The 24,452-nt window shown below is 45.7% G+C and overlaps 2 protein-coding genes across 5 annotated transcripts in view; one reads left to right on the top strand and one right to left on the bottom strand.

The window, feature by feature from the left end:
* Window positions 1-230: 230 nt before the first annotated feature.
* On the bottom strand, window positions 231-3,868 carry glula (glutamate-ammonia ligase (glutamine synthase) a). The gene is made up of 7 exons (XM_083659794.1): window positions 3,729-3,868; window positions 2,580-2,767; window positions 2,261-2,422; window positions 1,988-2,134; window positions 1,754-1,881; window positions 1,447-1,646; window positions 231-1,360 (listed from the first exon to the last, which is right to left on the bottom strand). The coding sequence occupies exons 2-7, from the start codon at window positions 2,743-2,745 to the stop codon at window positions 1,048-1,050; spliced, it is 1,116 nt and encodes a 371-aa protein (XP_083515920.1). The 5' UTR covers window positions 2,746-2,767; window positions 3,729-3,868; the 3' UTR covers window positions 231-1,047.
* A 3,303-nt stretch (window positions 3,869-7,171) lies between these two features.
* pbx1a (pre-B-cell leukemia homeobox 1a) overlaps window positions 7,172-24,452 on the top strand; it is a 104,399-nt gene continuing 87,118 nt past the window's right edge. The window contains exons 1-2 of one of the 4 annotated variants that reach the window (XM_083659269.1): window positions 7,172-7,279; window positions 7,871-7,915. The gene's annotated coding sequence lies outside the window, so the exon portion shown is untranslated. The remainder of the gene's footprint in view (window positions 7,280-7,870; window positions 7,916-24,452) is intronic. The other 3 variants (XM_083659271.1, XM_083659272.1, XM_083659273.1) reach the window with 3 other exon arrangements.

Here is a 24,452-nt window from a genome sequence, read left to right as displayed (position 1 = left end):
CTGCTTCAGTCACAGTCATAGCAGACTATGACTGTCTAACAGTCTAATTAGTTTAGTCCAACCTGAGAATCTAAGACGAGTCTAAGGCTGCCTTAGACCATTCTTAAACTAGCTTTCAGATACACCAAGTTGTAAAATCGAGTGGGGGAAAAAAGTGCCAGGGTTAAATGTGTACTATAACAAAATTTGTACGTATTTAAAAATGAAGAACCATAAACAAGTCATGTGGTAAAAATAAAAGTTTTAAATGTTTCAATAAAAAACACCAGGTTCGGAAAGCTGATGTTTCACCAAAACAGGTGTATTACAATATAGCAATTGACAAAAGGATAAAACTCCTTCATGAGTTGTACAGGAACTCTACAAATGGCATTATGGACAGATCACCACATTTAGACAAACAAAAGTCCGGGTAGTACAGACATCTACAGAGTGTACCGCACAATGTGACTCGAGTAGTCGAAATCTGAAGACGTTACGTTGCCATTTAAAAAATATAGACACTTCTTAATCGAAAGAATTAGTAACATTGAAGAGTGAAAAATCGTCGAAAAGGCAGGTCGACATATATTAACAGAACACAAACAAGTCAGATTTATTAAGAGGTTACACATGCTGTCTAGCATTAGCAGCGCTACTCTTCAGTGTCCATGTGCTTTAGTTCATTTGAGTCATCAGACACAGGGAAGGGTATGTTCAGACACAGGGAAGGGTATGTTCAGACACAGGGAAGGGTTAGAGAGTTTACCATGAAAGGGGCTTTAAAAACAATGTTACAAAAGCCAATCCCTTCTAAACACGAGGGGAGAGACAGACCCTGCCATTACCATGTCTGCAACTATCGAGGAAACGACCGTCTTGTCATGGCTAAGTTGACCAGCCAACTTTAAGCTATCTTAAAAACATGGGTTAAAATCATTTAAGTGGGAAGAGAAGAAAAAAATACAGTACTAGCTTTGACGACTTTCAGCCGTTCGGGGAGGGGGGGGGGGGGGGGGGTGAAGGGGTGAGGGTGGGAGTGGGAACTCAGTCCAGAGAGATGCGGATCTAATAATCCGTGGGTTCGTCTCCCTCCTCGCTGAGCAAACAGGTGCGGATCAGGGCCTCGGTCACAGCGTACGGGTCACAGTTGGCGGACGGGCGGCGGTCCTCAAAGTAGCCCTTCTTCTCCTGCCCGACTTGGCGAGGGATGCGGATGCTGGCGCCGCGGTTGGCCACGCCCGCCGAGAACTCGTGGATGTTGGAGGTCTCGTGGTGGCCGGTGAGACGGCGGGCGTTGTCCAGCCCCCCCTTGGGGTCGTAGGCACGGATGTGGTAGTGGTGCCTCTTCGCCAGCCTCTCGATGGACTCCTCGATGGCTCTGAAGGGAGAAAGTATCACGTTAGCACACGGAAAAACATTTGAATGATCACATTTTGTGTAATGAGCTAACAGTTTGAAACTCACTTTAATCCGCCATCTTCCCTCATCTCTTTGGTGCTGAAGTTGGTGTGGCAGCCGGCGCCGTTCCAGTTCCCGGAGATGGGCTTGGGGTCGAACGAGGCGACCACTCCGAAGTCTTCACAGACACGGTGCAGGATGAAGCGGGCCGCCCACAGATGGTCACCCATGTTGATGCCCTCACAAGGTCCCACCTGGAACTCCCACTGAACACAGAGCAAAAAGGTTTAAAGTCCAGCGTCCAGTTGAATCTCTAAATGTTTAACATCCACAAAAGCATATTATAGGCCCAAAACACTCATCTGGCATTTACCTGAGCAGGCATCACTTCCGCATTTGTGCCACAAATCTGCACTCCAGCATACAGGCAGGCTCTGTAATGGGCCTCCACGATATCTCTGCCGTAGGCTTTGTCTGCTCCCACGCCGCAGTAGTACGGACCTGTAAACAAGGAGTCGTGAAACAAACCGTCCCCGAGTTTGATCTTAAATGTTCCCATGCGTGGATCACAACAACACGTATTTTGTGTACTTTACTAGCTCCTTGCCTTGTGGTCCAGGGAAGCCGTTAGATGGCCAGCCAAAAGGGTGTCCGTCAGTGCCGAGGATGGTGTACTCCTGCTCCATGCCAAACCACGGGATCTGATCCGCAACCATCTCCATGATCTTCTTACATGTGATTCGCAGGTTGGTTTCTGTGTGAGGGAATTTTTCAGATTAGACAAAAACCAAAAGATCCACAGCTTTTAATAATAATACTAATAATTGTTGTTGTTGTTATTATTCTAATATTTTAGACAGATTCAGAGCTTCCATGTTACCTGCAGGCTTCTGGTTGTACTTCAGCACTTCACACAGGACCAGCTTGTTGGGGTCTTTACGGAATGGATCGCGAAACATTGCAGAAGGCATCAGATACATGTCACTGTTGGAGCCCTCTGCCTGGTAGGTGCTGGAGCCATCGAAGTTCCACTCAGGCAGCTCTACAGACGGGGGAAGCCTGCCATTAATCTCACACGTCCCATTTGGGCATCATCTTTAGAGGTACGTTAGAACAGGCCTCAGAACGCATTCAGGAAGCAGGGATAAGTCAAGGCGATTACAAAACGCTTCATCATTGAAGCATACTACTGTACTTACCCTCGATGCTTTTGGGCTCAGAGTCCAGCGTCCTGGTTTTGCACCGGAGCCCCTCTCCGGTCCCGTCGATCCAGATATACATGGCTTGTACTTTGTCCCCCTGAGGCAGGTCCATGTACTGCTGTTTAACAGCTTTACTCAAAGTGGCGCTGGAAGACGTGGCCATCTTATTTCCTACTATAACACACCTGAGGAGAAGAAGAGAGCAGGTATGAGCTCCGGCTGTATCCACATAGCCACATCGAGGAACATGTTGCGTAACCCCGGTGCGCATGGTGGAAACAACATCATTGTTCCGTCTTCCAGAAGGAAAGATGCTGTGACGTTAGGTTAGCCTAGCCTAGCCTATATATATATATATAGCCTATAGTACTTCAGCTTTTTCTCTGCATTTTGGAAACAAAACAAAGCAAGCCACCCTCCACCACCCCTAAGGATTCACCAAGGATGAATTCACTCACAAAATTGCGACTGAAATAGCAAGAAGTAATGCCACTATTCTTCACCACGATTCCATGTTTGATTTAAACTGGTAAAATATGGCTATTTTACTGGTTTTGATTATTTTTACATGTTCAGTCATGCATTTGCTTGTTCTTTTACACACCCCCGTCTCTCTTTATGTCTGTCTTTGAATCGCATCTGTGTATGAAATGCGCTATACAAATAAACGCGCCTTGCCTTAAATAAGCCTATACATTTAGAGATATAACATAAAGGCTGGCCTATGTGTGGACAACGACAAAGAAGCACTAATGTGAAACAATTTCCATGATGCGTCTCTATGCGAATCCAGCCGTTATAACCTCGCTATAATAACGCGTCATGGTTACACACGTACTAGAGCGATGCAATATTACATCATAATACTTCCTCGTTGGAAACCGGCGCCAGCATGTGAAGCCCTACTCATAACTACTAGCACACACACACAAATACTATAATACTATAGCCTACTGAAACGGAATCAACACAGTTTCTAAGCCACTGAAGCGAAACATGTCAAAGTGAATTTTGTTCACTGTCAAAAAACTAGACTACAATGAAAAGTCTGTCACAATGAACGCGGAAGCAAGCAGGATGTCAGTGTCAGTCACCATCGTTACTACACAGACTGAAGAGAATGGGAAAAAAGGATAAACACATTACCTGGAATAACGAGGAAATTGTAATAAAAACTAAAGGACTGGCAGGTCCAGTGTCTTGTTGTGTGATGTCTCGATAGTAGCTCTCTCATTCTCCGGTACCACGAGTCCGGGTCGGGGCACATTTATAACGAGAGGAACGGGGGACGTCTTGCCTTTGATTGGCCAGGAGGGTTTACTCCAAGGCACATGCGGCTCGCTCATTGGACAACCTGAGGCGTGCGACGCCCTCTACTAGTCTGTAGTCTCTAGTAGGAACAGCGGCCGCGTGTCGTTTAGCGTGACTCCAATGCATCTTCAACCTCCCGTGTGTAATTATCATGAGTAACGTGGCTGTGATGGAGGAGGTCAATTTAATTCACGTTTTGATCATTCTGTTCTGTCTCATTGCAGAATATAGAAACACATCCCTGCGGAACACACACGCATCACCTACTCAGCACAGCAGCACACACTCGAGAGGTAGGCTATTACATTTCCAGTCCAGAGCGCCACCATGTGGTAGAAGTCAGTATAGCCAGGGTGCACTGCACTCACTGACTGGTTTTAGTGGGGCAAATTATGTAATCCTACCGAGAAAAGTCCGCAGATGCTAGTTCAATCAGGTCTCGCATATGATGCCCATGTGAGCAGTTCGCCTATGTGTTAAATTCATCCATGCACATGTTATAATCATTGCCAGCCATCATGCATGATGATGGCACAGGAAATCTGCATCTCCATTCGTTTCCATGGAAACGAATACAGATGCAGATTTTCTGTGTAGCCTATATAGCATGGTTTTCTTTTGGTGATCAATATTTTGTTTGTTTGTTTGTTGGTTTGTTTGTTGTTTGTTTTGCATTTGTCAAAACATAAAACAGTAAGTTGCAAACATTCATGAGTTCACGTGTGGGTACTAGAAGGATCGAGGGGCGTGACAATCAATGACAGACAAAGTGAGCTTTATAATGGTTACATCCTCTGCAAAGAAATGCTTGGGTCCTCGTCAAAGGGTAAACTCTCCAATTACCTCATCAACGTGTCAAAGGGTAAACTCTCCAATTATACACTTTCTGGAAGATACTGTACTCAATGTCACATGCAGGTGAAATGAGTTCACACTATAGGCAAATGCTGCCAATGACAAAAAACAACATGTTTTTCCATAATATTGTTGGTAAAATCTTACAGCCTAGGCTAGCTGGCCCTAGCCGGTCTCTTGACGGTGTGAGAATGTTGAGAGAGGAATGTTTTTGACCCATGCATTGTGTGTTGTGTGCACGTGAACGTCATGAAGGAGAGGAGCTTGTGGCATTCTGTGTTGGAGTGGACAGGCTGCTCCAGATGTGAGCCAGAGGTACCACTAGGAGGCACTGTTCACTGTCATCAGAACCATCCACCTCTCTGATGGCTCCAATATTATGAGAACTCCTGGTACATGTGAAACAAAAACATTGTTTTGTTTATTGTTTATTTGACAGTACAACAAGCTAACCATATTCCTTTCCTTATGTGTATATATTGTTTGTTGTTGTTTTTCAGGGAGGTTGGTGGAATTATCTGGTAGCAATCCTGATGAAATGAAGGAGCAGATCGATATTGGGACAATAATGAGATCTAAAGCTCTAAGCAGGCTCCAGTCTACCTCACCTCTGTGTCTGCAAGGCAGCCGTCACCAGCCTGGATGAGTGTTCGTCCGTTGCCAAAGCTGAGATGTCGCCTCTGGTCTCATTCCTCAACAGACCCACAGACCTTGTGATGATCCATCAAGCTGGCATTTGAACTGTGAATCATCTGACGGTTGAACAGTTATCCAGACCTCCCACCAAAATGAGAAAGCGGGTTCTGTACAGGTCCCATCAAAGACCCCGCACTGGAGTACGGGTTGGTGCAGCAGGGAGGCATGGTGGACCTGGTCTGTGGAAATGGTTCTCCTCTGAAGAGAAGAGGAGAGGCCTGGGTGCAACAACATAGTGCACATCAGGAGCAGAAGCAAAGAGGAAGACACAGAGATCCCTCCTCACGTCTGCATGCACACACCCATAATTATATTCCATCCATTGTCACGTCACCACCAATCCCCTTCTTCCTCCTCATCCCAGGCCCAAACCAGAACACCTCTCCCTATAGGTTTGTCTGCTGATGCGCTGGCTGAGGACTTCTTGAGAGCCCAGGGGTCAAAACAGCATGCTGCACCACATGGGATGGTGGCAGGAGCTGGACAACTTTTTCAACCTGCTTCTTAATGAAGACAGAGGTCGGCCCTTCCAGAGCTCTGTGGCAGGTTCTGACCAAGAAGATGTTCCAGTGTGTTTTAGTGAGCTTGTTCATCAGGGGCAGAAGTGCACTGCCACTCTCTGTGAAGACACAAGCGGCCATCTTATTATCCGCTCCCTGCCCTCTGGGAATGTGATGCCCTGGATTCACACTGCTAAGCAGGAAGTGTGCCAGGTGAAGATTTGTAACACGATATTACTCAACTATTAATGAACTCTGAAGTATAATGAAAAAGTGTTGACATAGAATTTAATTTACATTTACCGTCTTTGGCATCCATTGTGAATACGTCCTCTACATGTATATACAGTATAGCTTTCTTTCCTTATGTCTGAACATATTCTGGCTCCCGCCTACTAAGCATTTTTAGATTAAGATGTTTTCTCACATATCTGGTCATTCAACCTGCATTAATATGCTTGATCAGTGATGCACTGAAATCTCATATCTCATATTCCACCCCGCTTCAAAGGAAGAAGTAGAAAGAAAGAAGAAACACCTCTATAACCTTTTGCCTTTGTTTTGCTTTTCAGTTCGGTTTGCCTGAGACGAAAGGGAAAGTCAGCTGTGGGTCTACAGCGCCACCCGATGGGCCGAGAGCTGTAGAGCAGCCGGTGAAGAGGATGAGGGAGGCTCTGGCTCTGTGTCAGGCCTACTGTGGCTACACTGATGCAGGACCCCTTACTGAGGAGACCTGGGCTTTGTTAACACTGGAGGATGTGAGGAGGGGCCGTTCTGTCCAAGAAGACCAGTACCGGTAAGTCATGTAGTGGTACAGTAGTAGTACTACTGAATAACTTTTATGCCTTTTGAAGCATTTTCTAAAAATTGTGTTTAAAAAAAACGCATTTATGTTCCAAAAGTCATCAAAGTTATTCACGTTTGTGAAGATGATCATGCTGAACACAAATTCGCGTTCCCATAAACTTTTGTTAACCACAGACCTTATTTTATGCATATAAGTGAAATCTCCATTCTAAACACCATTCACTTTTTTTGCCTGACGAACCCGGACGTATTCTTCCAGACTCATTCCGGCGGTTCTCTATTAGTGATAAAATAAATGACTAGGGCGGAGTTAAACTCATGCCAGGACAGAATTGACGTGGATTGACAGACTTTTCTTTGAATTGTGTCCTCACCTCCCCATGTCTTTTTGATCATCTCAATACAGGAAAGCATATCAAAGCACATGAGTGAATCCATCAGACTGTCTTCTCAGTGGGCAAAGTGCATGGAGGACTTCACTGATGCCATCATTGCTGTGTTTCCCAGTCTCATCTACTGCTGGAAAAAGTGAGAATGCACAAGGGATTTTGTCCCACTGATGAATGTCTATGACATTGACATCATTATTGACCAAAATCATCTTATGACATCACTGATGATGTAATATGCACTGATGATGTCATAGGCATTGTGACATCATCAATAACAGTGATGTAATCAGTGAGGCGAAGTTGAGCAAATTGTGTGCTGCGCATGCCAATAGAGCAGACGATTGTATGCTGCACATGGCAATAGAGCAGGGCGAGGCCACGCAGCAGCCGAGCTGCGGGCAAGACTGCGCAGATCGGCTGGTCACAGCTATTGAAAATTCATGCTTGTTTCATTCAAATTTAGGGATACACCGATATTAAATTGAATTTAAATTGATAGCATTATTATTATTGTAGTGTTACTATAAAATTTAATCTTTTTTAGCATGATTTTTTTTAAATGTTCTATGAAAATACAGTCTTTTCAATTACCATACAATTACAGTTATTCGTAGTAGTGTTACTAGTGTTACTAGTTTCTGTGAACAGTTGGCAGCAGTTACAGTCGTTACCTGTTGCATTAATTGTTGCATTGTACACTGACACATGTAATGTCTTGTCATGGTAGTTGTTCACCACTGGAGGAAAGCAAGATGGGAAGCGTGTCTGCCAGGTAGGAATCCAGATTGTATCAGAAGTTTTAAAGTCTTTGTTGTAAAATATGTTAGGCTTTATTGTAATGCATGATCAAAATAGTCTGGAAACATTGGTCAAGTGTGCTGAGTAGTGTGTTACTGTAAAACAGCTTTCTGTTCTGGGAGAGCAATGCCTCTTAATTCCAGCAGTGGGCAGCAGCTACCCGCGCACAAATTCATTTGGTGCATCTGGGCTCTATGGCCTTAATGCTGAGCCAATGAGCAGCCAAGGTGACATTTTCCCCTTTACCTGTCGATGTGTCTTTATTGCATGACCCATGCATCCAGCGCAGAATCATAATTACTAAACACATTTTCAAACACATCTGTCTGTCACAGCAGCGCTCTGTGAATTGATGTCATTATGTACAGCCTTCATACAGTGTCACCTCGTTCACTTTGACGGAAATTATAACATGTCAAAATTCATTCAAATCTTGTACGATGTAATGTAAACCGGCTTGTCAAAATATAATTACGGACCCTCCGTACAGAAGATTGAAATGACAGACAGGACAGAGGAGAATGGCACTATTTTTAGCTAGTGTTAACAAGCGTGATTTAGAGTTTTTCAAAAAATAATAGACACAAATGAAGTTTTTTTTCTTCTGAGTGACAGGGGAATGTAAATTTATACCAGAATAAACACAACCTAGTTGGGGCGATGGATAGCTCTCTGCACAGCTTACCCCCTCACCCCACTCAACCCTCTCAACAGTTAGGGCCAACCCTCGCTATTCCCTGCTCGTCGTATATCATCGTGTCCTCTGGTCTCAACAATCCACAGGACAGCTGTCTACCTTTTGAAATTAATAATACTGACAACGTCTGGTCACTATGCCAATGACCAGCCCGTCCTGTGTGACACATCTGTCCAGCTGTAAATCAGGCCAGGAGATGCCTGGAGGGGATGCAGCTCTGTTCCTCTAATGCTCCTTCCTTCAAAACACGTCGTTTGGAAGCGTCAACAACCCAAAGGCTTTGCAGGTATACTTGAAACGGCTGTTACCTCCGGCTCGGTCGGGGCGTCCCTACAGGCACAGTAATTGTGCCGTGTCTGCGGGTGGGAAGCCGGATTAAGGGTATGTGTCCTAGTCGCTGCACCTCTGGTCGGTCGGGGGGACCTGTTCAGGTGGGGAGGGAAACTGGGGGGGGGGGGTTTGGGTAGCGTGATCCTCCCGCGTGCTACGTCCTGCCAATAAAACCCCTCGCTGTCAGGTGAAAAGAAGCGGCACATGTATCGGAGGAAGCATGTGCTAGTCTACAACTCTCCGCAGATCGGCAGAGGGGGTGGAGCAACATCTGGGACAGCAGGGGGACAAGTACAATTGTGGAGATTTTTTTTTAAAGATTTGTTGAAACGGCACCATGGAATACTGTTGATTGTTCAAATGGACCGGCATCTGCAACAGAGTGTGTTGTATACTCACCGTGTGAGTATACAACACAGACTCACACAGTGAGTATACAACACACACTCACACAGTGAGTATACAACACACACTCACACAGTGAGTATACAACACACACTCACACAGTGAGTATACAACACACACTCACACAGTGAGTATACAACACACACTCACACAGTGAGTATACAACACAGACTCACACAGTGAGTATACAACACAGACTCACACAGTGAGTATACAACACAGACTCACACAGTGAGTATACAACACAGACTCACACAGTAAGTATACAACAGACTCACACAGTGAGTATACAACACAGACTCACACAGTGAGTATACAACACAGACTCACACAGTAAGTATACAACAGACTCACACAGTGAGTATACAACACAGACTCACACAGTGAGTATACAACACACACTCACACAGTGAGTATACAACAGACTCACACAGTGAGTATACAACACAGACTCACACAGTGAGTATACAACACAGACTCACAGTGAGTCTGTGTTGTATACTCACTGTGTGAGTCTCTTGTATACTCGCTTGCTGACATGAGCTGAGGTGATGGCAGTGCAGCGAGGTGATGGCAGTGCAGCGAGAGGCATCATGGTTTATATTTAATCCAGCCTCGCTCTTCTTTTGGATAATAACTTTTTTTGCTCCATTCCAGGACTTGTCTGTCATCTTGACATGGCAATATCTCCCAACTCCACTGTTTCATAGTCGGTTTCATTTATTTCCAAATACCATTTCACACCCTGCTGGCTTTAACTAGGTATTATACAGCGTGTGGGGAGTGTGCTGTAGATTGAATCATGACAGAGACAACAACATTCCTGGTGAAAAATAAGTGAATATTGTAAATGGCAGACTATATAAAATGATTCTCTTTTTTTTCTTTTTTTGCTCCATCTTCTTGGCATGGATTGTTTGTGTGTGTGTTTGTCATCCTGGTCTCTCATATTAATATGGGATGTCTAAACTTGATCAAATCTGCTCCCTCAATTGTTAATACTCACAGATTCCGCCCCCCTTCCGTTTTTATAGTTAGATTTCAGCAGTACATCCAAAACCAGAGAGCAGTAAACACAGTTTATGCTCCTGTGTTACGTCATTTTATTGTTCACACGATTAAAGAGGAAATGGTGATATTTTGCTATATTACGATATATAATCAGTTTGTTGATTGTATCTGGTAAAAAAAAAATGACCATGACTTTGTCCACTCTCTTTTCAATGTTCTAATATACACTTGCCTTTCAACAGAAAGCCATCCACAGCATAGTCACATAATATGCTTATGGATTCTGCATCTTCCACTTCTCTTCATAATGAGCCTAATGTCCCTTAAGCATTGTTTGTATTGGACAATTTTGAAGAAGAACTTTTTTTTTTAATCAGATTTGCTGGAAGAACAGATGTTGTCTTTTCTGGCACAAAATAAATTATGTTTGGTTGGATGATATGTGCTGTAATTGTAGAAATGAAAGTTAACACAGTGTTTCCTCTCAATATGAAAATATATGCCGATACCGATCATTGGACCGATATGATATTGAGTAACATCGGCCGATACCGATATGATTGACGATAATATCGTGCATCGCTAATAACAATTAAATCAGAAGACGGGCATGTTTTTGTCACCAATTTATTTATCTTTTGTTACCCTGCCAACGCCCACAGGGGCCTCATGGAGAGAGTATCCGGGTGCTGTTTTGCCAGTAGGTGGCCGTGCTCGTGGCATCGTGGTGGGTGAGCGTGGTGTAGTCCCCGCTCCTCCCAGTAGGTGGTCGTGCTTGTGGCATCGTGGTGGGTGAGCGTGGTGTAGTCCCCGCTCCTCCCAGTAGGTGGTCGTGCTCGTGGCATCGTGGTGGGTGAGCGTGGTGTAGTCCCCGCTCCTCCCAGTAGGTGGTCGTGGTCGTGGTGGGTGAGCATGGTGTAGTCCCCGCTCCTCCCAGTAGGTGGTCGTGGTCGTGGTGGGTGAGCATGGTGTAGTCCCCGCTCCTCCCAGTAGGTGGTCGTGCTCGTGGCATCATGGTGGGTGAGCGTGGTGTAGTAGTCCCCGCTCCTCCCAGTAGGTGGTCGTGCTCGTGGCGTCGTGGTGGGTGAGCGTGGTGTAGTCCCCGCTCCTCCCAGTAGGTGGTCGTGCTCGTGGCATCGTGGTGGGTGAGCGTGGTGTAGTCCCCGCTCCTCCCAGTAGGTGGCCGTGCTCGTGGCGTCGTGGTGGGTGAGCGTGGTGTAGTAGTCCCCGCTGCCTCTGCTGCTGACATATCAGAGCTGTTTATTAAGAGGATGACAAGTCTATCAAGCCCCATAAGCGGGCCCTCGTGGACAGGAGTTCTTTTGTTACTTTCGGGGAGGGTGTCATCAATCTTGCTGCCATGCGACTCTCTTGAGCTGTTGATGGCAAACACGATTCCTCCCCGTTTCTGCCTGGCCTCTCCCGCCTCGCAGTCTGAAAGCAGGCGTGGCGAACGGGGGGATCGGGGGGCGAGATAGGAGCACTTTTCTCCAGAGTGCCTTTTCTTGACAAGCGGCGGAGCGGGGCCCGTTTGGACACCGGGGGTGAATATATCGCACCATGTAATGAAAAGACGTTGACAGGAACCTGCTCGCTCTGTGATGAAGGTTCTCTCTCTGGAGCTGTGAATGGAGCAGGACCTGCTCGCTCTGTGATGAAGGTCCTCTCTCTGGAGCTGTGAATGGAGCAGGACCTGCTCGCTCTGTGATGAAGGTCCTCTCTGGAGCTGTGAATGGAGCAGGACCTGCTCGCCCTGTGATGAAGGTCCTCTCTCTGGAGCTGTGAATGGAGCAGGACCTGCTCGCTCTGTGATGAAGGTCCTCTCTCTGGAGCTGTGAATGGAGCAGGACCTGCTCGCTCTGTGATGAAGGTCCTCTCTCTGGAGCTGTGAATGGAGCAGGACCTGCTCGCCCTGTGATGAAGGTCCTCTCTCTGGAGCTGTGAATGGAGCAGGACCTGCTCACTCTCGTGATGAAGGTCCTCTCTGGAGCTGTGAATGCAGCAGGACCTGCTCGCCCTGTGATGAAGGTCCTCTCTCTGGAGCTGTGAATGGAGCAGGACCTGCTCACTCTGTGATGAAGGTCCTCTCTCTGGAGCTGTGAATGGAGCAGGACCTGCTCACTCTCGTGATGAAGGTCCTCTCTGGAGCTGTGAATGGAGCAGGACCTGCTCGCCCTGTGATGAAGGTCCTCGCTGGAGCTGTGAATGGAGCAGGACCTGCTCGCCCTGTGATGAAGGTCCTCGCTGGAGCTGTGAATGGAGCAGGACCTGCTCGCTCTGTGATGAAGGTCCTCTCTCTGGAGCTGTGAATGGAGCAGGACCTGCTCGCTCTGTGATGAAGGTCCTCGCTCTGGAGCTGTGAATGGAGCAGGACCTGCTCGCTCTGTGATGAAGGTTCTCTCTCTGGAGCTGTGAATGGAGCAGGACCTGCTCGCTCTGTGATGAAGGTCCTCGCTCTGGAGCTGTGAATGGAGCAGGACCTGCTCGCTCTGTGATGAAGGTCCTCTCTCTGGAGCTGTGAATGGACATGCACATCTTTCACGCCTTTGTCTCCCTGTCTCTCCCGCAGAATCTCTCTCATCCATTCAAAAAGAGAAAGGTGTAGGAAGGGTTCCCGGGCGAACAAGCTCGCACTGTTACGAGCACAAGTTTCACATTTGCATGTCGGGGATGCGCTGTGAATTCTGAATGAAACAAACACGCATGTTGATTTACACCCACCACCACGACTTGTAGCTTCATCCCATCTGCATCGGCCCCAGCACGCTCCTCCTTCTCTGTCGCTGCTGCTGCCCCCAAGACTCGCTGTAGCTTACAGAGATGGACTATGATGTATGTACTCCACTTTAGCATTGGCTGAGGTCACAGACTCCATAAATGTCTTAGACAAGTCTGATATTTTAATCTCTTTTTAGTGAGGGGATGTTGGCCCCGTGCCCAATCAATACACAGGGCAATAGCCTCGGCAGGATATCTCAGCTAGCTTCTCATTGTTCTGTCTGGCGAGCTGGACATGTCAAGCAGAAGTAGCACCGCTCAAAGTGGAGATGAGATATGGAACGTCGGTCGTCGAAAAACGGCATTTTTCACGATTTAGATGCCTGCGAAAGTAATGAGCACAGAAACAGTCGACGACGCTGTAAAGATGACTCTCGGCTGAGGAAGAGGGAAGCAGACTGACACACGGGGAAATTTCCATTTCTCATATCAAGTCCAGGCTGTTTAATTCATCAGTCAACAATAGGCCCTGACTAGAGAGTGGGGGGGCTGCTGTGCTGCCTGCCTTTGTAAAGCACACACAGCCCAAAACATATCAAGACGCTCTCTCGCATTAACATTGCTAATTTGTTTGCCGACGGTTTCCGAGGCGCCGAATAATTGGCTGTGAGATATTGTTTGTTCAGGTGTTTCCGCATAATTGAATTCTGTATTGAAAATGTTGTGGATGAATGTGTGGAAGAATATTGAAAAGAATCGTGTTACTTTGCAAAAGCGTTTTCTTTGAAAATGGGCCGATCGCTGTCGATTAATTTCCATCCCCGTATAGTGACTGCTGATCATCATTGTACATTAATTATCCGGAGCGAATGTCTGAAGCACATACACATTTAGAATTTTAAAACGACTTACTCGTGTCATCCATTTTGAATTAGTCTCTCCTTTTGTGTGGAGCCTTTTTTTTTCTCTCTCTCTCTCTCTCTCTCGCCGATATGGTTTCCTGGTGTTATTTCAGGGGCGATCACATTGCACACGATGCCCTTTTGAGACTCGCAGATTGATTTCATGCATCCATTATTCCCCAGGTTTCTGCTGTGAGCTGTATGTGTGCTGATACGGACATGTGTACCACTGTTATAGGCAGTGTGTGAGTGTAGCCCTGTCTGTCCACATGTGCACATGTGTTAGTGATCTACGCACTGCGTCCAGCTGGACAGATGTGTTGACAGAGCCAGATGATATATCTGATCATAGTTGAGGGGGGGAGAGAGCCTTGGCTGAGTTTGATTCAGCTGCCCGACGTTGACCTCATGCCTCCGCTCAATCAGTCACCTTGTCCTCCCTTTGACTCCTCACCCCCTGATCCTTCTCTCCCACCCCGGAGGACTGAAGGAAAACAAGCCCAAGAGCTCGCGCCTGTGAACTGCCTCCACTGCCCCCCCCCACCCAATACCCCCACCCCGCCCTGCGCACTGCTAAAGCACTCTCGTCCCGCTCAAACCCCCGTCTGGCCGGAAATAAATTAGATATGGAATCAATGTGAAAGTCCTTGGTTGTTTCCCTCGAAACGGGCTAGAAAAACCCGCAGCTTCTCTGCGCAATGTTTATGACTCTGCTATCCAGTAGCATGTTTATGGGAGCTCAACTGTTTTGGATCCTGCTATTGTGCTTCTGTCTATCAGGCAAAGTGTGTTTGTGTTTGTGTCTGTGTGTGTGTGTTATGTACGACTGTTCGGTCTGATAATCAGTGACAGAGATGTTACAGGACTGTGACAGAGTTCTATTTGCCATAACTGACATCTTCATCCCATCACTTTGCTTGTTTTGTCGCAACTTACCCGGCGCCTGGCATCTGTGCTGTTTCCAGGCGGATACACTGCAGTGGACTCGGAGGATTCAGACAAGGCCACAGCAGCAGCCGGGGCAGGTGGAGGGGAGAGCTGTGCACACGAGCACCACAGAAAGAGAGAGAGGGAGGGAGGGAGGGAGGGAGGGAGGGAGGGAGGGAGGGAGGGAAGAACGGGCTTGCCTCTTCTCCGTGAACTGTTTGGCAGACATGTTGTCGAACTCGAGGGTCACAGGGGATGCTTATATTGATGCGTTTTATTTGCTGTGAGCCATAAGTGAAAAAGAGACAGAAAGCAGATCAAAAATTATTGGAGGGCTAGAATAGCAAAAAGCTCTTGGTGCAGAATAGCGTTGTAAATCACCACTGTATCCGCTAAATGAAAACCAAATCAAAGCATGTGTGTGTGTGTGTGTGTGTGTGTGTGTGTGTGTGTGTTCGCTGTTGAATATGAAAGGCCAGTTTTCAAACTAGCCTCAATAAATTCCAGCGGATCTGCACCCTCAGCTAGCATGTTCCATTTAATTAGCTCCCCACAGCTTTGAGTTTGATTTACACATGGAAATATGATCAGCAGGCAAAAACACCAGCCATCATTTCAAGTATTTATAAATGCATTTTGTGATTGGCATTTCTAGACTGCATGAAGCACTTAACTCTAGCATCCCTGCAAGGAAAATAATAATTATTGACTGTACATGAAATGTGACATTTGAGACGCTGCACCTTCCTTAATAATGAAGGCTAACATCAGTCTGGTCAGCCATGTTCACGTTGGTGTGTATCATGCTGCACATGGTGTTTATCATGCACATGGTGTTTATCATGCACATGTTGTTTATCATGCACATGGTGTTTATCATCATGCACATGGTGTTTATCATCATGCACATGGTGTTTATCATCATGCACATGTTGTTTATCATCATGCACATGGTGTTTATCATCATGCACATGGTGTTTATCATGCACATGGTGTTTATCATCATGCACATAGTGTTTATCATCATGCACATGGTGTTTATCATCATGCACATGATGTTTATCATCATGCACATGGTGTTTATCATCATGCACATGGTGTTTATCATCATGCACATGATGTTTATCATCATGCACATGGTGTTTATCATGCACATGGTGTTTATCATCATGCACATAGTGTTTATCATCATGCACATGGTGTTTATCATCGTGCACATGGTGTTTATCATGCACATGGTGTTTATCATCATGCACATGGTGTTTATCATCATGCACATGGTGTTTATCATCATGCACATGGTGTTTATCATCATGCACATGGTGTTTATCATCATGCACATGGTGTTTATCATGCACATGGTGTTTATCATCATGCACATGGTGTTTAACATCATGCACATGGTGTTTATCATCATGCACATGGTGTTTATCATCATGCACATGGTGTTTATCATGCACATGGTGTTTATCATGCACATGGTGTTTATCATCATGCACATGGTGTTTATCATCATGCACATGGTGTTTATCATGCACATGGTGTTTATCATCATGCACATGGTGTTTATCATGCACATGGTGTTTATCATGCACATGTTGTTTATCATGCACATGGTGTTTATCATCATGCACATGGTGTTTATCATGCACATGTTGTTTATCATCATGCACATGGTGTTTATCATGCACATGGTGTTTATCATCATGCACATGTTGTTTATTATCATGCACATGGTGTTTATCATCATGCACATGTTGTTTATCATCATGCACATGGTGTTTATCATGCACATGGTGTTTATCATCATGCACATAGTGTTTATCATGCACATGGTGTTTATCATCATGCACATGGTGTTTATCATGCACATGGTGTTTATCATGCACATGGTGTTTATCATCATGCACATGGTGTTTATCATGCACATGGTGTTTATCATCATGCACATGGTGTTTATCATCATGCACATGGTGTTTATCATCATGCACATGGTGTTTATCATGCACATGGTGTTTATCATCATGCACATGGTGTTTATCATCATGCACATGCTGTTTATCATGCACATGGTGTTTATCATCATGCACATGGTGTTTATCATCATGCACATGGTGTTTATCATCATGCACATGGTGGTTATCATCATGCACATGGTGTGTATCATGCACATGGTGTTTATCATGCACATGGTGTTTATCATCATGCACATGGTGTTTATCATCATGCACATGGTGTTTATCATGCACATGGTGTTTATCATCATGAACATGGTGTTTATCATGCACATGGTGTTTATCATCATGCACATGCTGTTTATCATCATGCACATGCTGTTTATCATGCACATGGTGTTTATCATCATGCACATAGTGTTTATCATCATGCACATGGTGTTTATCATCATGCACATGGTGTTTATCATCATGCACATGTTGTTTATCATGCACATGGTGTTTATCATCATGCACATGGTGTTTATCATCATGCACATGTTGTTTATCATGCACATGGTGTTTATCATGCACATGGTGTTTATCATCATGCACATGTTGTTTATCATGCACATGGTGTTTATCATGCACATGGTGTTTATCATGCACATGGTGTTTATCATCATGCACATGGTGTTTATTATCATGCACATGGTGTTTATCATCATGCACATGGTGTTTATCATGCACATGGTGTTTATCATGCACATGGTGTTTATCATGCCCATGTTGTTTATTATCATGCACATGGTGTTTATCATGAACATGGTGTTTATCATCATGCACATGGTGTTTATCATCATGCACATGGTGTTTATCATGCACATGGTGTCTATCATGCACATGGTGTTTATCATCATGCACATGGTGTTTATCATGCACATGGTGTTTATCATGCACATGGTGTTTATCATGCACATGTTGTTTATCATGCACATGGTGTTTATCATCATGCACATGGTGTTTATCATGAACATGGTGTTTATCATGCACATGGTGTTTATCATCATGCACATGTTGTTTATCATGCACATGTTGTTTATTATCATGCACATGGTGTTTATCATGCACATGGTGTTTATCATCATGCACATGGTGTTTATCATGCACATGTTGTTTATTATCATGCACATGGTGTTTATTATCATGCACATGTTGTTTATCATGCACATGGTGTTTATCATCATGCACATGGTGTTTATCATCATGCACATGTTGTTTATCATCATGCACATGGTGTTTATCATCATGCACATGTTGTTTATCATGCACATGGTGTTTTTCATCATGCACATGGTGTTTATCATCATGCACATGTTGTTTATCATGCACATGGTGTTTATCATCATGCACATGGTGTTTATCATCATGCACATGTTGTTTATCATCATGCACATGGTGTTTATCATCATGCACATGTTGTTTATCATCATGCACATGTTGTTTATCATGCACATGGTGTTTATCATCATGCACTATTCCTACCCACCCCTCGAATCCTGACTCTCTACCACCTTCCTATCCCTAGTTACGCCCCTTTAACCACTAAACGTCAATGAGTGACTGACTGAGTGAGTGAGTGACTGACTGCCCATACTTTTCCATCTTATGATCCCGGCGGCGCCTCTGGCCCAGTGCCGTGGTAAAAAAGAAAAAAAAAAGTTGTGTTTTGTAAACTCCTATTTTGTCTTTTTCTTTTGTAACAAATCAGAAACATCACCAACAGAAACATGTATTTTTAGCCAAATATTTGTTGATGCATAATGTTTCCTTTGCTGAGCGGTTGGTAATGGCAAACCTTACATGTCACAGATTGCCTAAGTCCAGCATGTGGTGCCCGTGACAGAGAGTAAAAAGCGTGTTCAGCTCTGCTCCGAGGGCTTCTCCTCTGGGGAGTTTGCGGAGGCTTTTCAGTTGCCAGTGGCCCGTGGTGCCTGACCCTTCCCTCTCTTTGTCGCCTACTGGCGCTGGTGCGCTGTTTTATTCCGTCTCCGTGGCAACCGCTGTTGCACGCTATTGTGCCGGTGTTTGTCCACAGCTAAGGTGTCGCCTATGTGTTTAATGGACCTCCCAGTCCGCCTCAGAGTCCGCCTTCAGAGTCCCCCGGCGCAGCTGAACGGCGCGGGCGCTGTCCCTGTTTGTCCCCGTGTGTCAGTCAGTAGTGAGTGGAGGCAGGGTGGGGAAGAGATAGGGGCTGATAATGCCGGCTTTGTTCCTCTGCTCGGGCGTTGAGGCTGCAGCTCCTGTGGACCAGGAGACGCCTGGTCAAACAGAGGCACACAAAAGGCAGTGGAAAACGTCCGGCCGTGGCCCATTCTCCACAGTCTGCCATGCTGCCAACATACACCTTCTGCAGCCCTGCTGAATTACTACCCTCACAACCTTTCACACATAGAAAAGCACTCTCTCACTCAGCGGGGAACACTGACACTCGCCTTTTGTTCAATACAAAGGATTTCTTTTAATACTACCTTTTCTTTTTTGGGAGGTGATTACTCTGAGGTCACTTGCACCTTTGGAATCAGTGTGTGGGGGGGGGGGGGGGACTTTCTATTGAAGGAATCAGTGTGGGGGGGGGGGACTTTCTATTGAAGGAATCAGTGTGGGGGGGGGGGCTTTCTATTGAAGCGAATTCAATTTATTCACTCGTAAAAGCCGCGCAGGCATTACTCGATGCAGTCGAGCTGAAGTCAAGACTGATGCCTTTTCATTGCGTCTGATGTGCCACATGATGCATTTGGCTTTTAACGTGTTATTTTTCCAATTGATTGATTGACAAAGCAGCCGTGTTCTTCTCACCACTGTGTTAGCATCGGAGAAGAAATTACCCTCCATTATTGTGCTTTTAACATTTGCAGAAAGGATATATGGCCGCGCGGAGAAAAGGCATGTTTTGTACTTCTGGGGGAGATAATGGTGAATTTAGCAATCAATAACCACTGAGAGCGTTTGGAATGGCAAGAAATAATCTCTAGAGCTAATGTGCCACAAATTCTCCTCCTCAGCCCCGTGTTTTAACCTCTTTAGCATCGCCCCTTGAGGAAATGGGGGGGATATGATTAGGAATTCGTTAGCAGGCTTCTATTTTTATGCTGATGACACACTTTCTTCTCCCGGGCTCTCGATGTTGCTGCCTCTTGACTTTCTCACTGTCTTTCTGAACTAGATCAGCTGTTTACCACCATGTAAGGAACTAGATCAGCTGTTTACCACCATGTAAGGAACTAGATCAGCTGTTTACCACCATGTAAGGAACTAGATCAGCTGTTTACCACCATGTAAGGAACTAGATCAGCTGTTTACCACCATGTAGGAACTAGATCAGCTGTTTACCACCATGTAGGAAACTAGATCAGCTGTTTACCACCATGTAGGAACTAGATATGTTTACCACCGTGTAGGCACTAGATCAGCTGTTTACCATCATGTAGGAACTAGATCAGCTGTTTACCACCATGTAGGAACTAGATCAGCTGTTTACCACCATGTAGGAACTAGATCAGCTGTTTACCACCATGTAGGAAACTAGATCAGCTGTTTACCACCATGTAGGAACTAGATATGTTTACCACCGTGTAGGCACTAGATCAGCTGTTTACCATCATGTAGGAACTAGATCAGCTGTTTACCACCATGTAGGAACTAGATCAGCTGTTTACCACCATGTAGGAAACTAGATCAGCTGTTTACCACCATGTAGGAACTAGATCAGCTGTTTACCACCATGTAGGAACTAGATATGTTTACCACCGTGTAGGCACTAGATCAGCTGTTTACCACCATGTAGGAACTAGATCAGCTGTTTACCACCATGTAAGGAACTAGATCAGCTGTTTACCACCATGTAGGAACTAGATCAGCTGTTTACCACCATGTAGGAACTAGATCAGCTGTTTACCACCATGTAAGGAACTAGATCAGCTGTTTACCACCATGTAGGAACTAGATCAGCTGTTTACCACCATGTAGGAACTAGATATGTTTACCACCATGTAGGAACTAGATCAGCTGTTTACCACCATGTAAGGAACTAGATCAGCTGTTTACCACCATGTAGGAACTAGATCAGCTGTTTACCACCATGTAGGAACTAGATCAGCTGTTTACCACCATGTCAGGAACTAGATCAGCTGTTTACCACCATGTAAGGAACTAAATCAGCTGTTTGCCACCATGTAAGGAACTAGATCAGCTGTTTACCACCATGTAAGGAACTAGATCAGCTGTTTACCACCATGTAAGGAACTAGATCAGCTGTTTACCACCATGTAAGGAACTAGATCAGCTGTTTACCACCATGTAGGCACTAGATCAGCTGTTTACCACCATGTAGGAACTAGATCAGTTGTTTACCACCATGTAGGAACTAGATCAGTTGTTTACCACCGTGTAGGAACTAGATCAGCTGTTTACCACCATGTAGGAACTAGATCAGCTGTTTACCACCATGTAGGAACGTGACAAGAAGTTCACAGACTAAAGCACCTCCAAGGAGAGGACTGATATCAGACGGGGGGTCGGGGGGGTGTGAATGGCTCCACACCATTCACAAGCCTCTTCACATCCCTGCTGCGTTCAAGAAGTCCCTGCTGCTCACAATGCCTTCTCTTTTCATACCAGCCTCATTTGGCTTTCATCATCAGTTGGACCCGCAGCCGTGCTGCCGCCTGCCTCCATTGATTGTGCACAGAAAGGATGCACAAAACCAATAAAAGGCTGCTATACAATTGTGTTGAAATGCAGCCTTTTTTGTTCCTGCCATCATGTTTGGAGTAGATTACAGTGTGTCCGCGCACCCCGTCTCCCCCTGGGGTCCCCTCTGTGTAGTACAGGTATTGTGGGCCTGGGCGAGCGGAGCGGGCAGGCGGCCCCCGGGCGCGCCGGGTGCTGAGGAGAGGACAGGACAGTGGCTGCATTTGTTTCCCATTGAAAAGGATTTACAGGTCCTGACGTGCGTGATTAATCACCCACAGGCAGACATGTTGAATACGGCCACGAGAAAAGGTTCAACTTTTTAATTCATCCCACTCACAATCTATTGGAAGCAGCTGTTGGCGCTCCCTTCGCCTCGTCTCCCCGCTCTTTCTTCTCGGTGACCACGCTCCCTTCGCCTCATCTGCGCGCTCTTTCTTCTCGGTGACCATTGCCTCCTACTGTCTTTCTCTTTTCCCTCTTATGGCTGGTGTAATTATCTGGGAGGTGTTTGTTTGGACGCCGTTTTTGCGCTCTGTTTTTTTTATTGGAGATGGCTTCCTTTCTTCTTTGGATGAGAATGCTTAATTGACTTTGTTAATGCATTATTTGGGGATCAGTGATTTCTCCACGACAAATGACCTTTATGGAGCTCAGCATCATATAGTGTTTATTGCGCGTGCCTGTGTGTGTGTGTGTGTGTGTGTGTGTGTGTGTGCACGTGCGTGTGCGTGCCTGTGTGTGTGTGCATGTGTGTGTGTGTGTGTGTGCGTTTGCGTGCGTGTGTGTGTGTGTGTGTGTGCCTGCGTGTGTGTGTGTGTGTGTGTGTGCGTGCATGTGTGTGTGTGTGTGTGTGTGTGCCTGCATGTGCCTGCGTGTGTGTGTGTGTGTGTGTGCGTGCCCACGTGTGTGTGTGTGTGTGTGTGTGTGTGTGCGTGCGTGCGTGCGTGCCTGCGTGTGTGTGTGTGTGTGTGTGTGTGTGTGCGTGCCTGCGTGTGTGTGTGTGTGCGTGCGTGCGTGCGTGCTGTGGCTGATCCATTGTGACCTTTTCGTTGTGTCAGGTGTGTTTGGGCAGAAGAAGAAAAATATTTGCCTCAAAGCTCCTTTCCAAATGCGTAAACATTTTCCAGGCCAGCACATGGATGATGGACAGCTGAATTCCTGTGTTTGGAATGAATTTCACATATCGTCCACTCACATGAGCAGGCCTTCTCATTAGGGCCTCAGCAGGTTACATGATGCTCTTGCTGGAGTCCCTGGAGCCAAATGAACAGGGACAGCTACACTGCTTAATGCAAGGTAGCCATAGCAACAGATAGCGGGGACGGCGGTGGAAACATACCCTCATATTTATGTTTACATGAGAGAATGATTTGTCTGTCAGCCTGATGGATCCTAATGTCCCCCTCTCCCCCCCGGGCTGAGCGCGCGCCCGCGCGGGTCTGACACTTACCACCACCTTCACCAACACGCATGAATTCTTAATACTCTTAGACTGCATTTATGCAAAGAATGGAAATGGCACTCGAGGAGGAGAGGAGCGCCGAGATGCATCAAAACCACAACATGCTCTGCATCAAAACCACAACATGCTCTGCATCAGGAACATGTGAGGAACCACAACATGCTCTGCATCAGGAACATGTGAGGAACCACAACATGCTCTGCATCAGGAACATGTGAGGAACCACAACATGCTATGCATCAGGAACATGTGAGGAATAATGCATAGGGAATGACAGCAGACATAATGCATGCTGTATACTGTACATATATTCCCTTCATACACACACTTACAATATAGACGCTCTTTCATACATGTATTATGATTATGATTATTATTGCATTGTATATAGTAGTTAATATTAATGTTTAATTATCCTCTGTGATTCTTGTGATTCTGAGAGTTAAGCGAACCGGAGCCAATTTCCTTGTATGTGTACATACCTGGCCAATAAAGCTGATTCTGATTCTGATTCTGATTCTGGTTCTGATGCTGACAATCTCAATGGACAAAGTAGTGTGTGTGTTGGTTTCCACTGACATCTGCTTCTTTCACAGTTTCACTTCATTTCTCGCAAAAAGGCGCTAACCTTCGTAAAACAGCAACGCCGACGATAAGCATTCTGTCCTTCACTATAAAACAGCTAGTTGTTATGTGCATGGCAGCATGGCAGCCACACTGTGAGTGACCATATGAAAGGCCAGTCATTTCCAGTAACTATACAGTATATGAGCTATATGATAGAGTCTGTCTTTATGTCCAGCTCCTCCAGGGACGGACTACATCAACTCAATTAGCCGGGCACAGCCTGAGTATCAGCACCATAGATTAGATTTCACCCGGCCTTGTTTACCAGAGAGGAGGCCCGCGGAATAATATCTTTACAATTTGTGCTTTCAGAAAAATGATGATGGCATCATAGTGTGGGGGGGGGGGGGGACAACAGATATAAGACGCTCTGGTGTTGTTGGTGTAGTAGGGTAACTGCTGGGCTAGCGAGAGATATAAAAAAGCCTTTTGTCAGAAGATAGGCATATCCCTGTGTTCATCTTGGGAGAACTTGTTTCCATAGTTACATCAATGTTGTTGAAGTGAGAAGATCAGGTATTCCAGTGAGTGATCCTTTACATGAGCTTTGCCTCCGTGTCTATTGATTTTCATCCCACACTGGGAAGGAGGAAGAAAAAAAGCAGCGCTATTGCAAACTGTCTCCGAGATATTGTCCAAGTAATGAAAGAGCTCGGAATGTGTCGGGGCGGCGAGAAATAAGCCCCGGAGAAGCCTGGAGAGATTTAGAAGATGTCATGTGCCACGGCACCGAGGGTCAGGTG

This window comes from Poromitra crassiceps (assembly GCF_964638095.1).
Source record: "Poromitra crassiceps genome assembly, chromosome: 23".
Lineage (NCBI taxonomy): Eukaryota > Metazoa > Chordata > Actinopteri > Beryciformes > Melamphaidae > Poromitra > Poromitra crassiceps.
The sequence above is the reverse complement of the archived record's forward strand: the minus strand, read 5'-3'. Positions and strand labels throughout refer to the sequence as shown.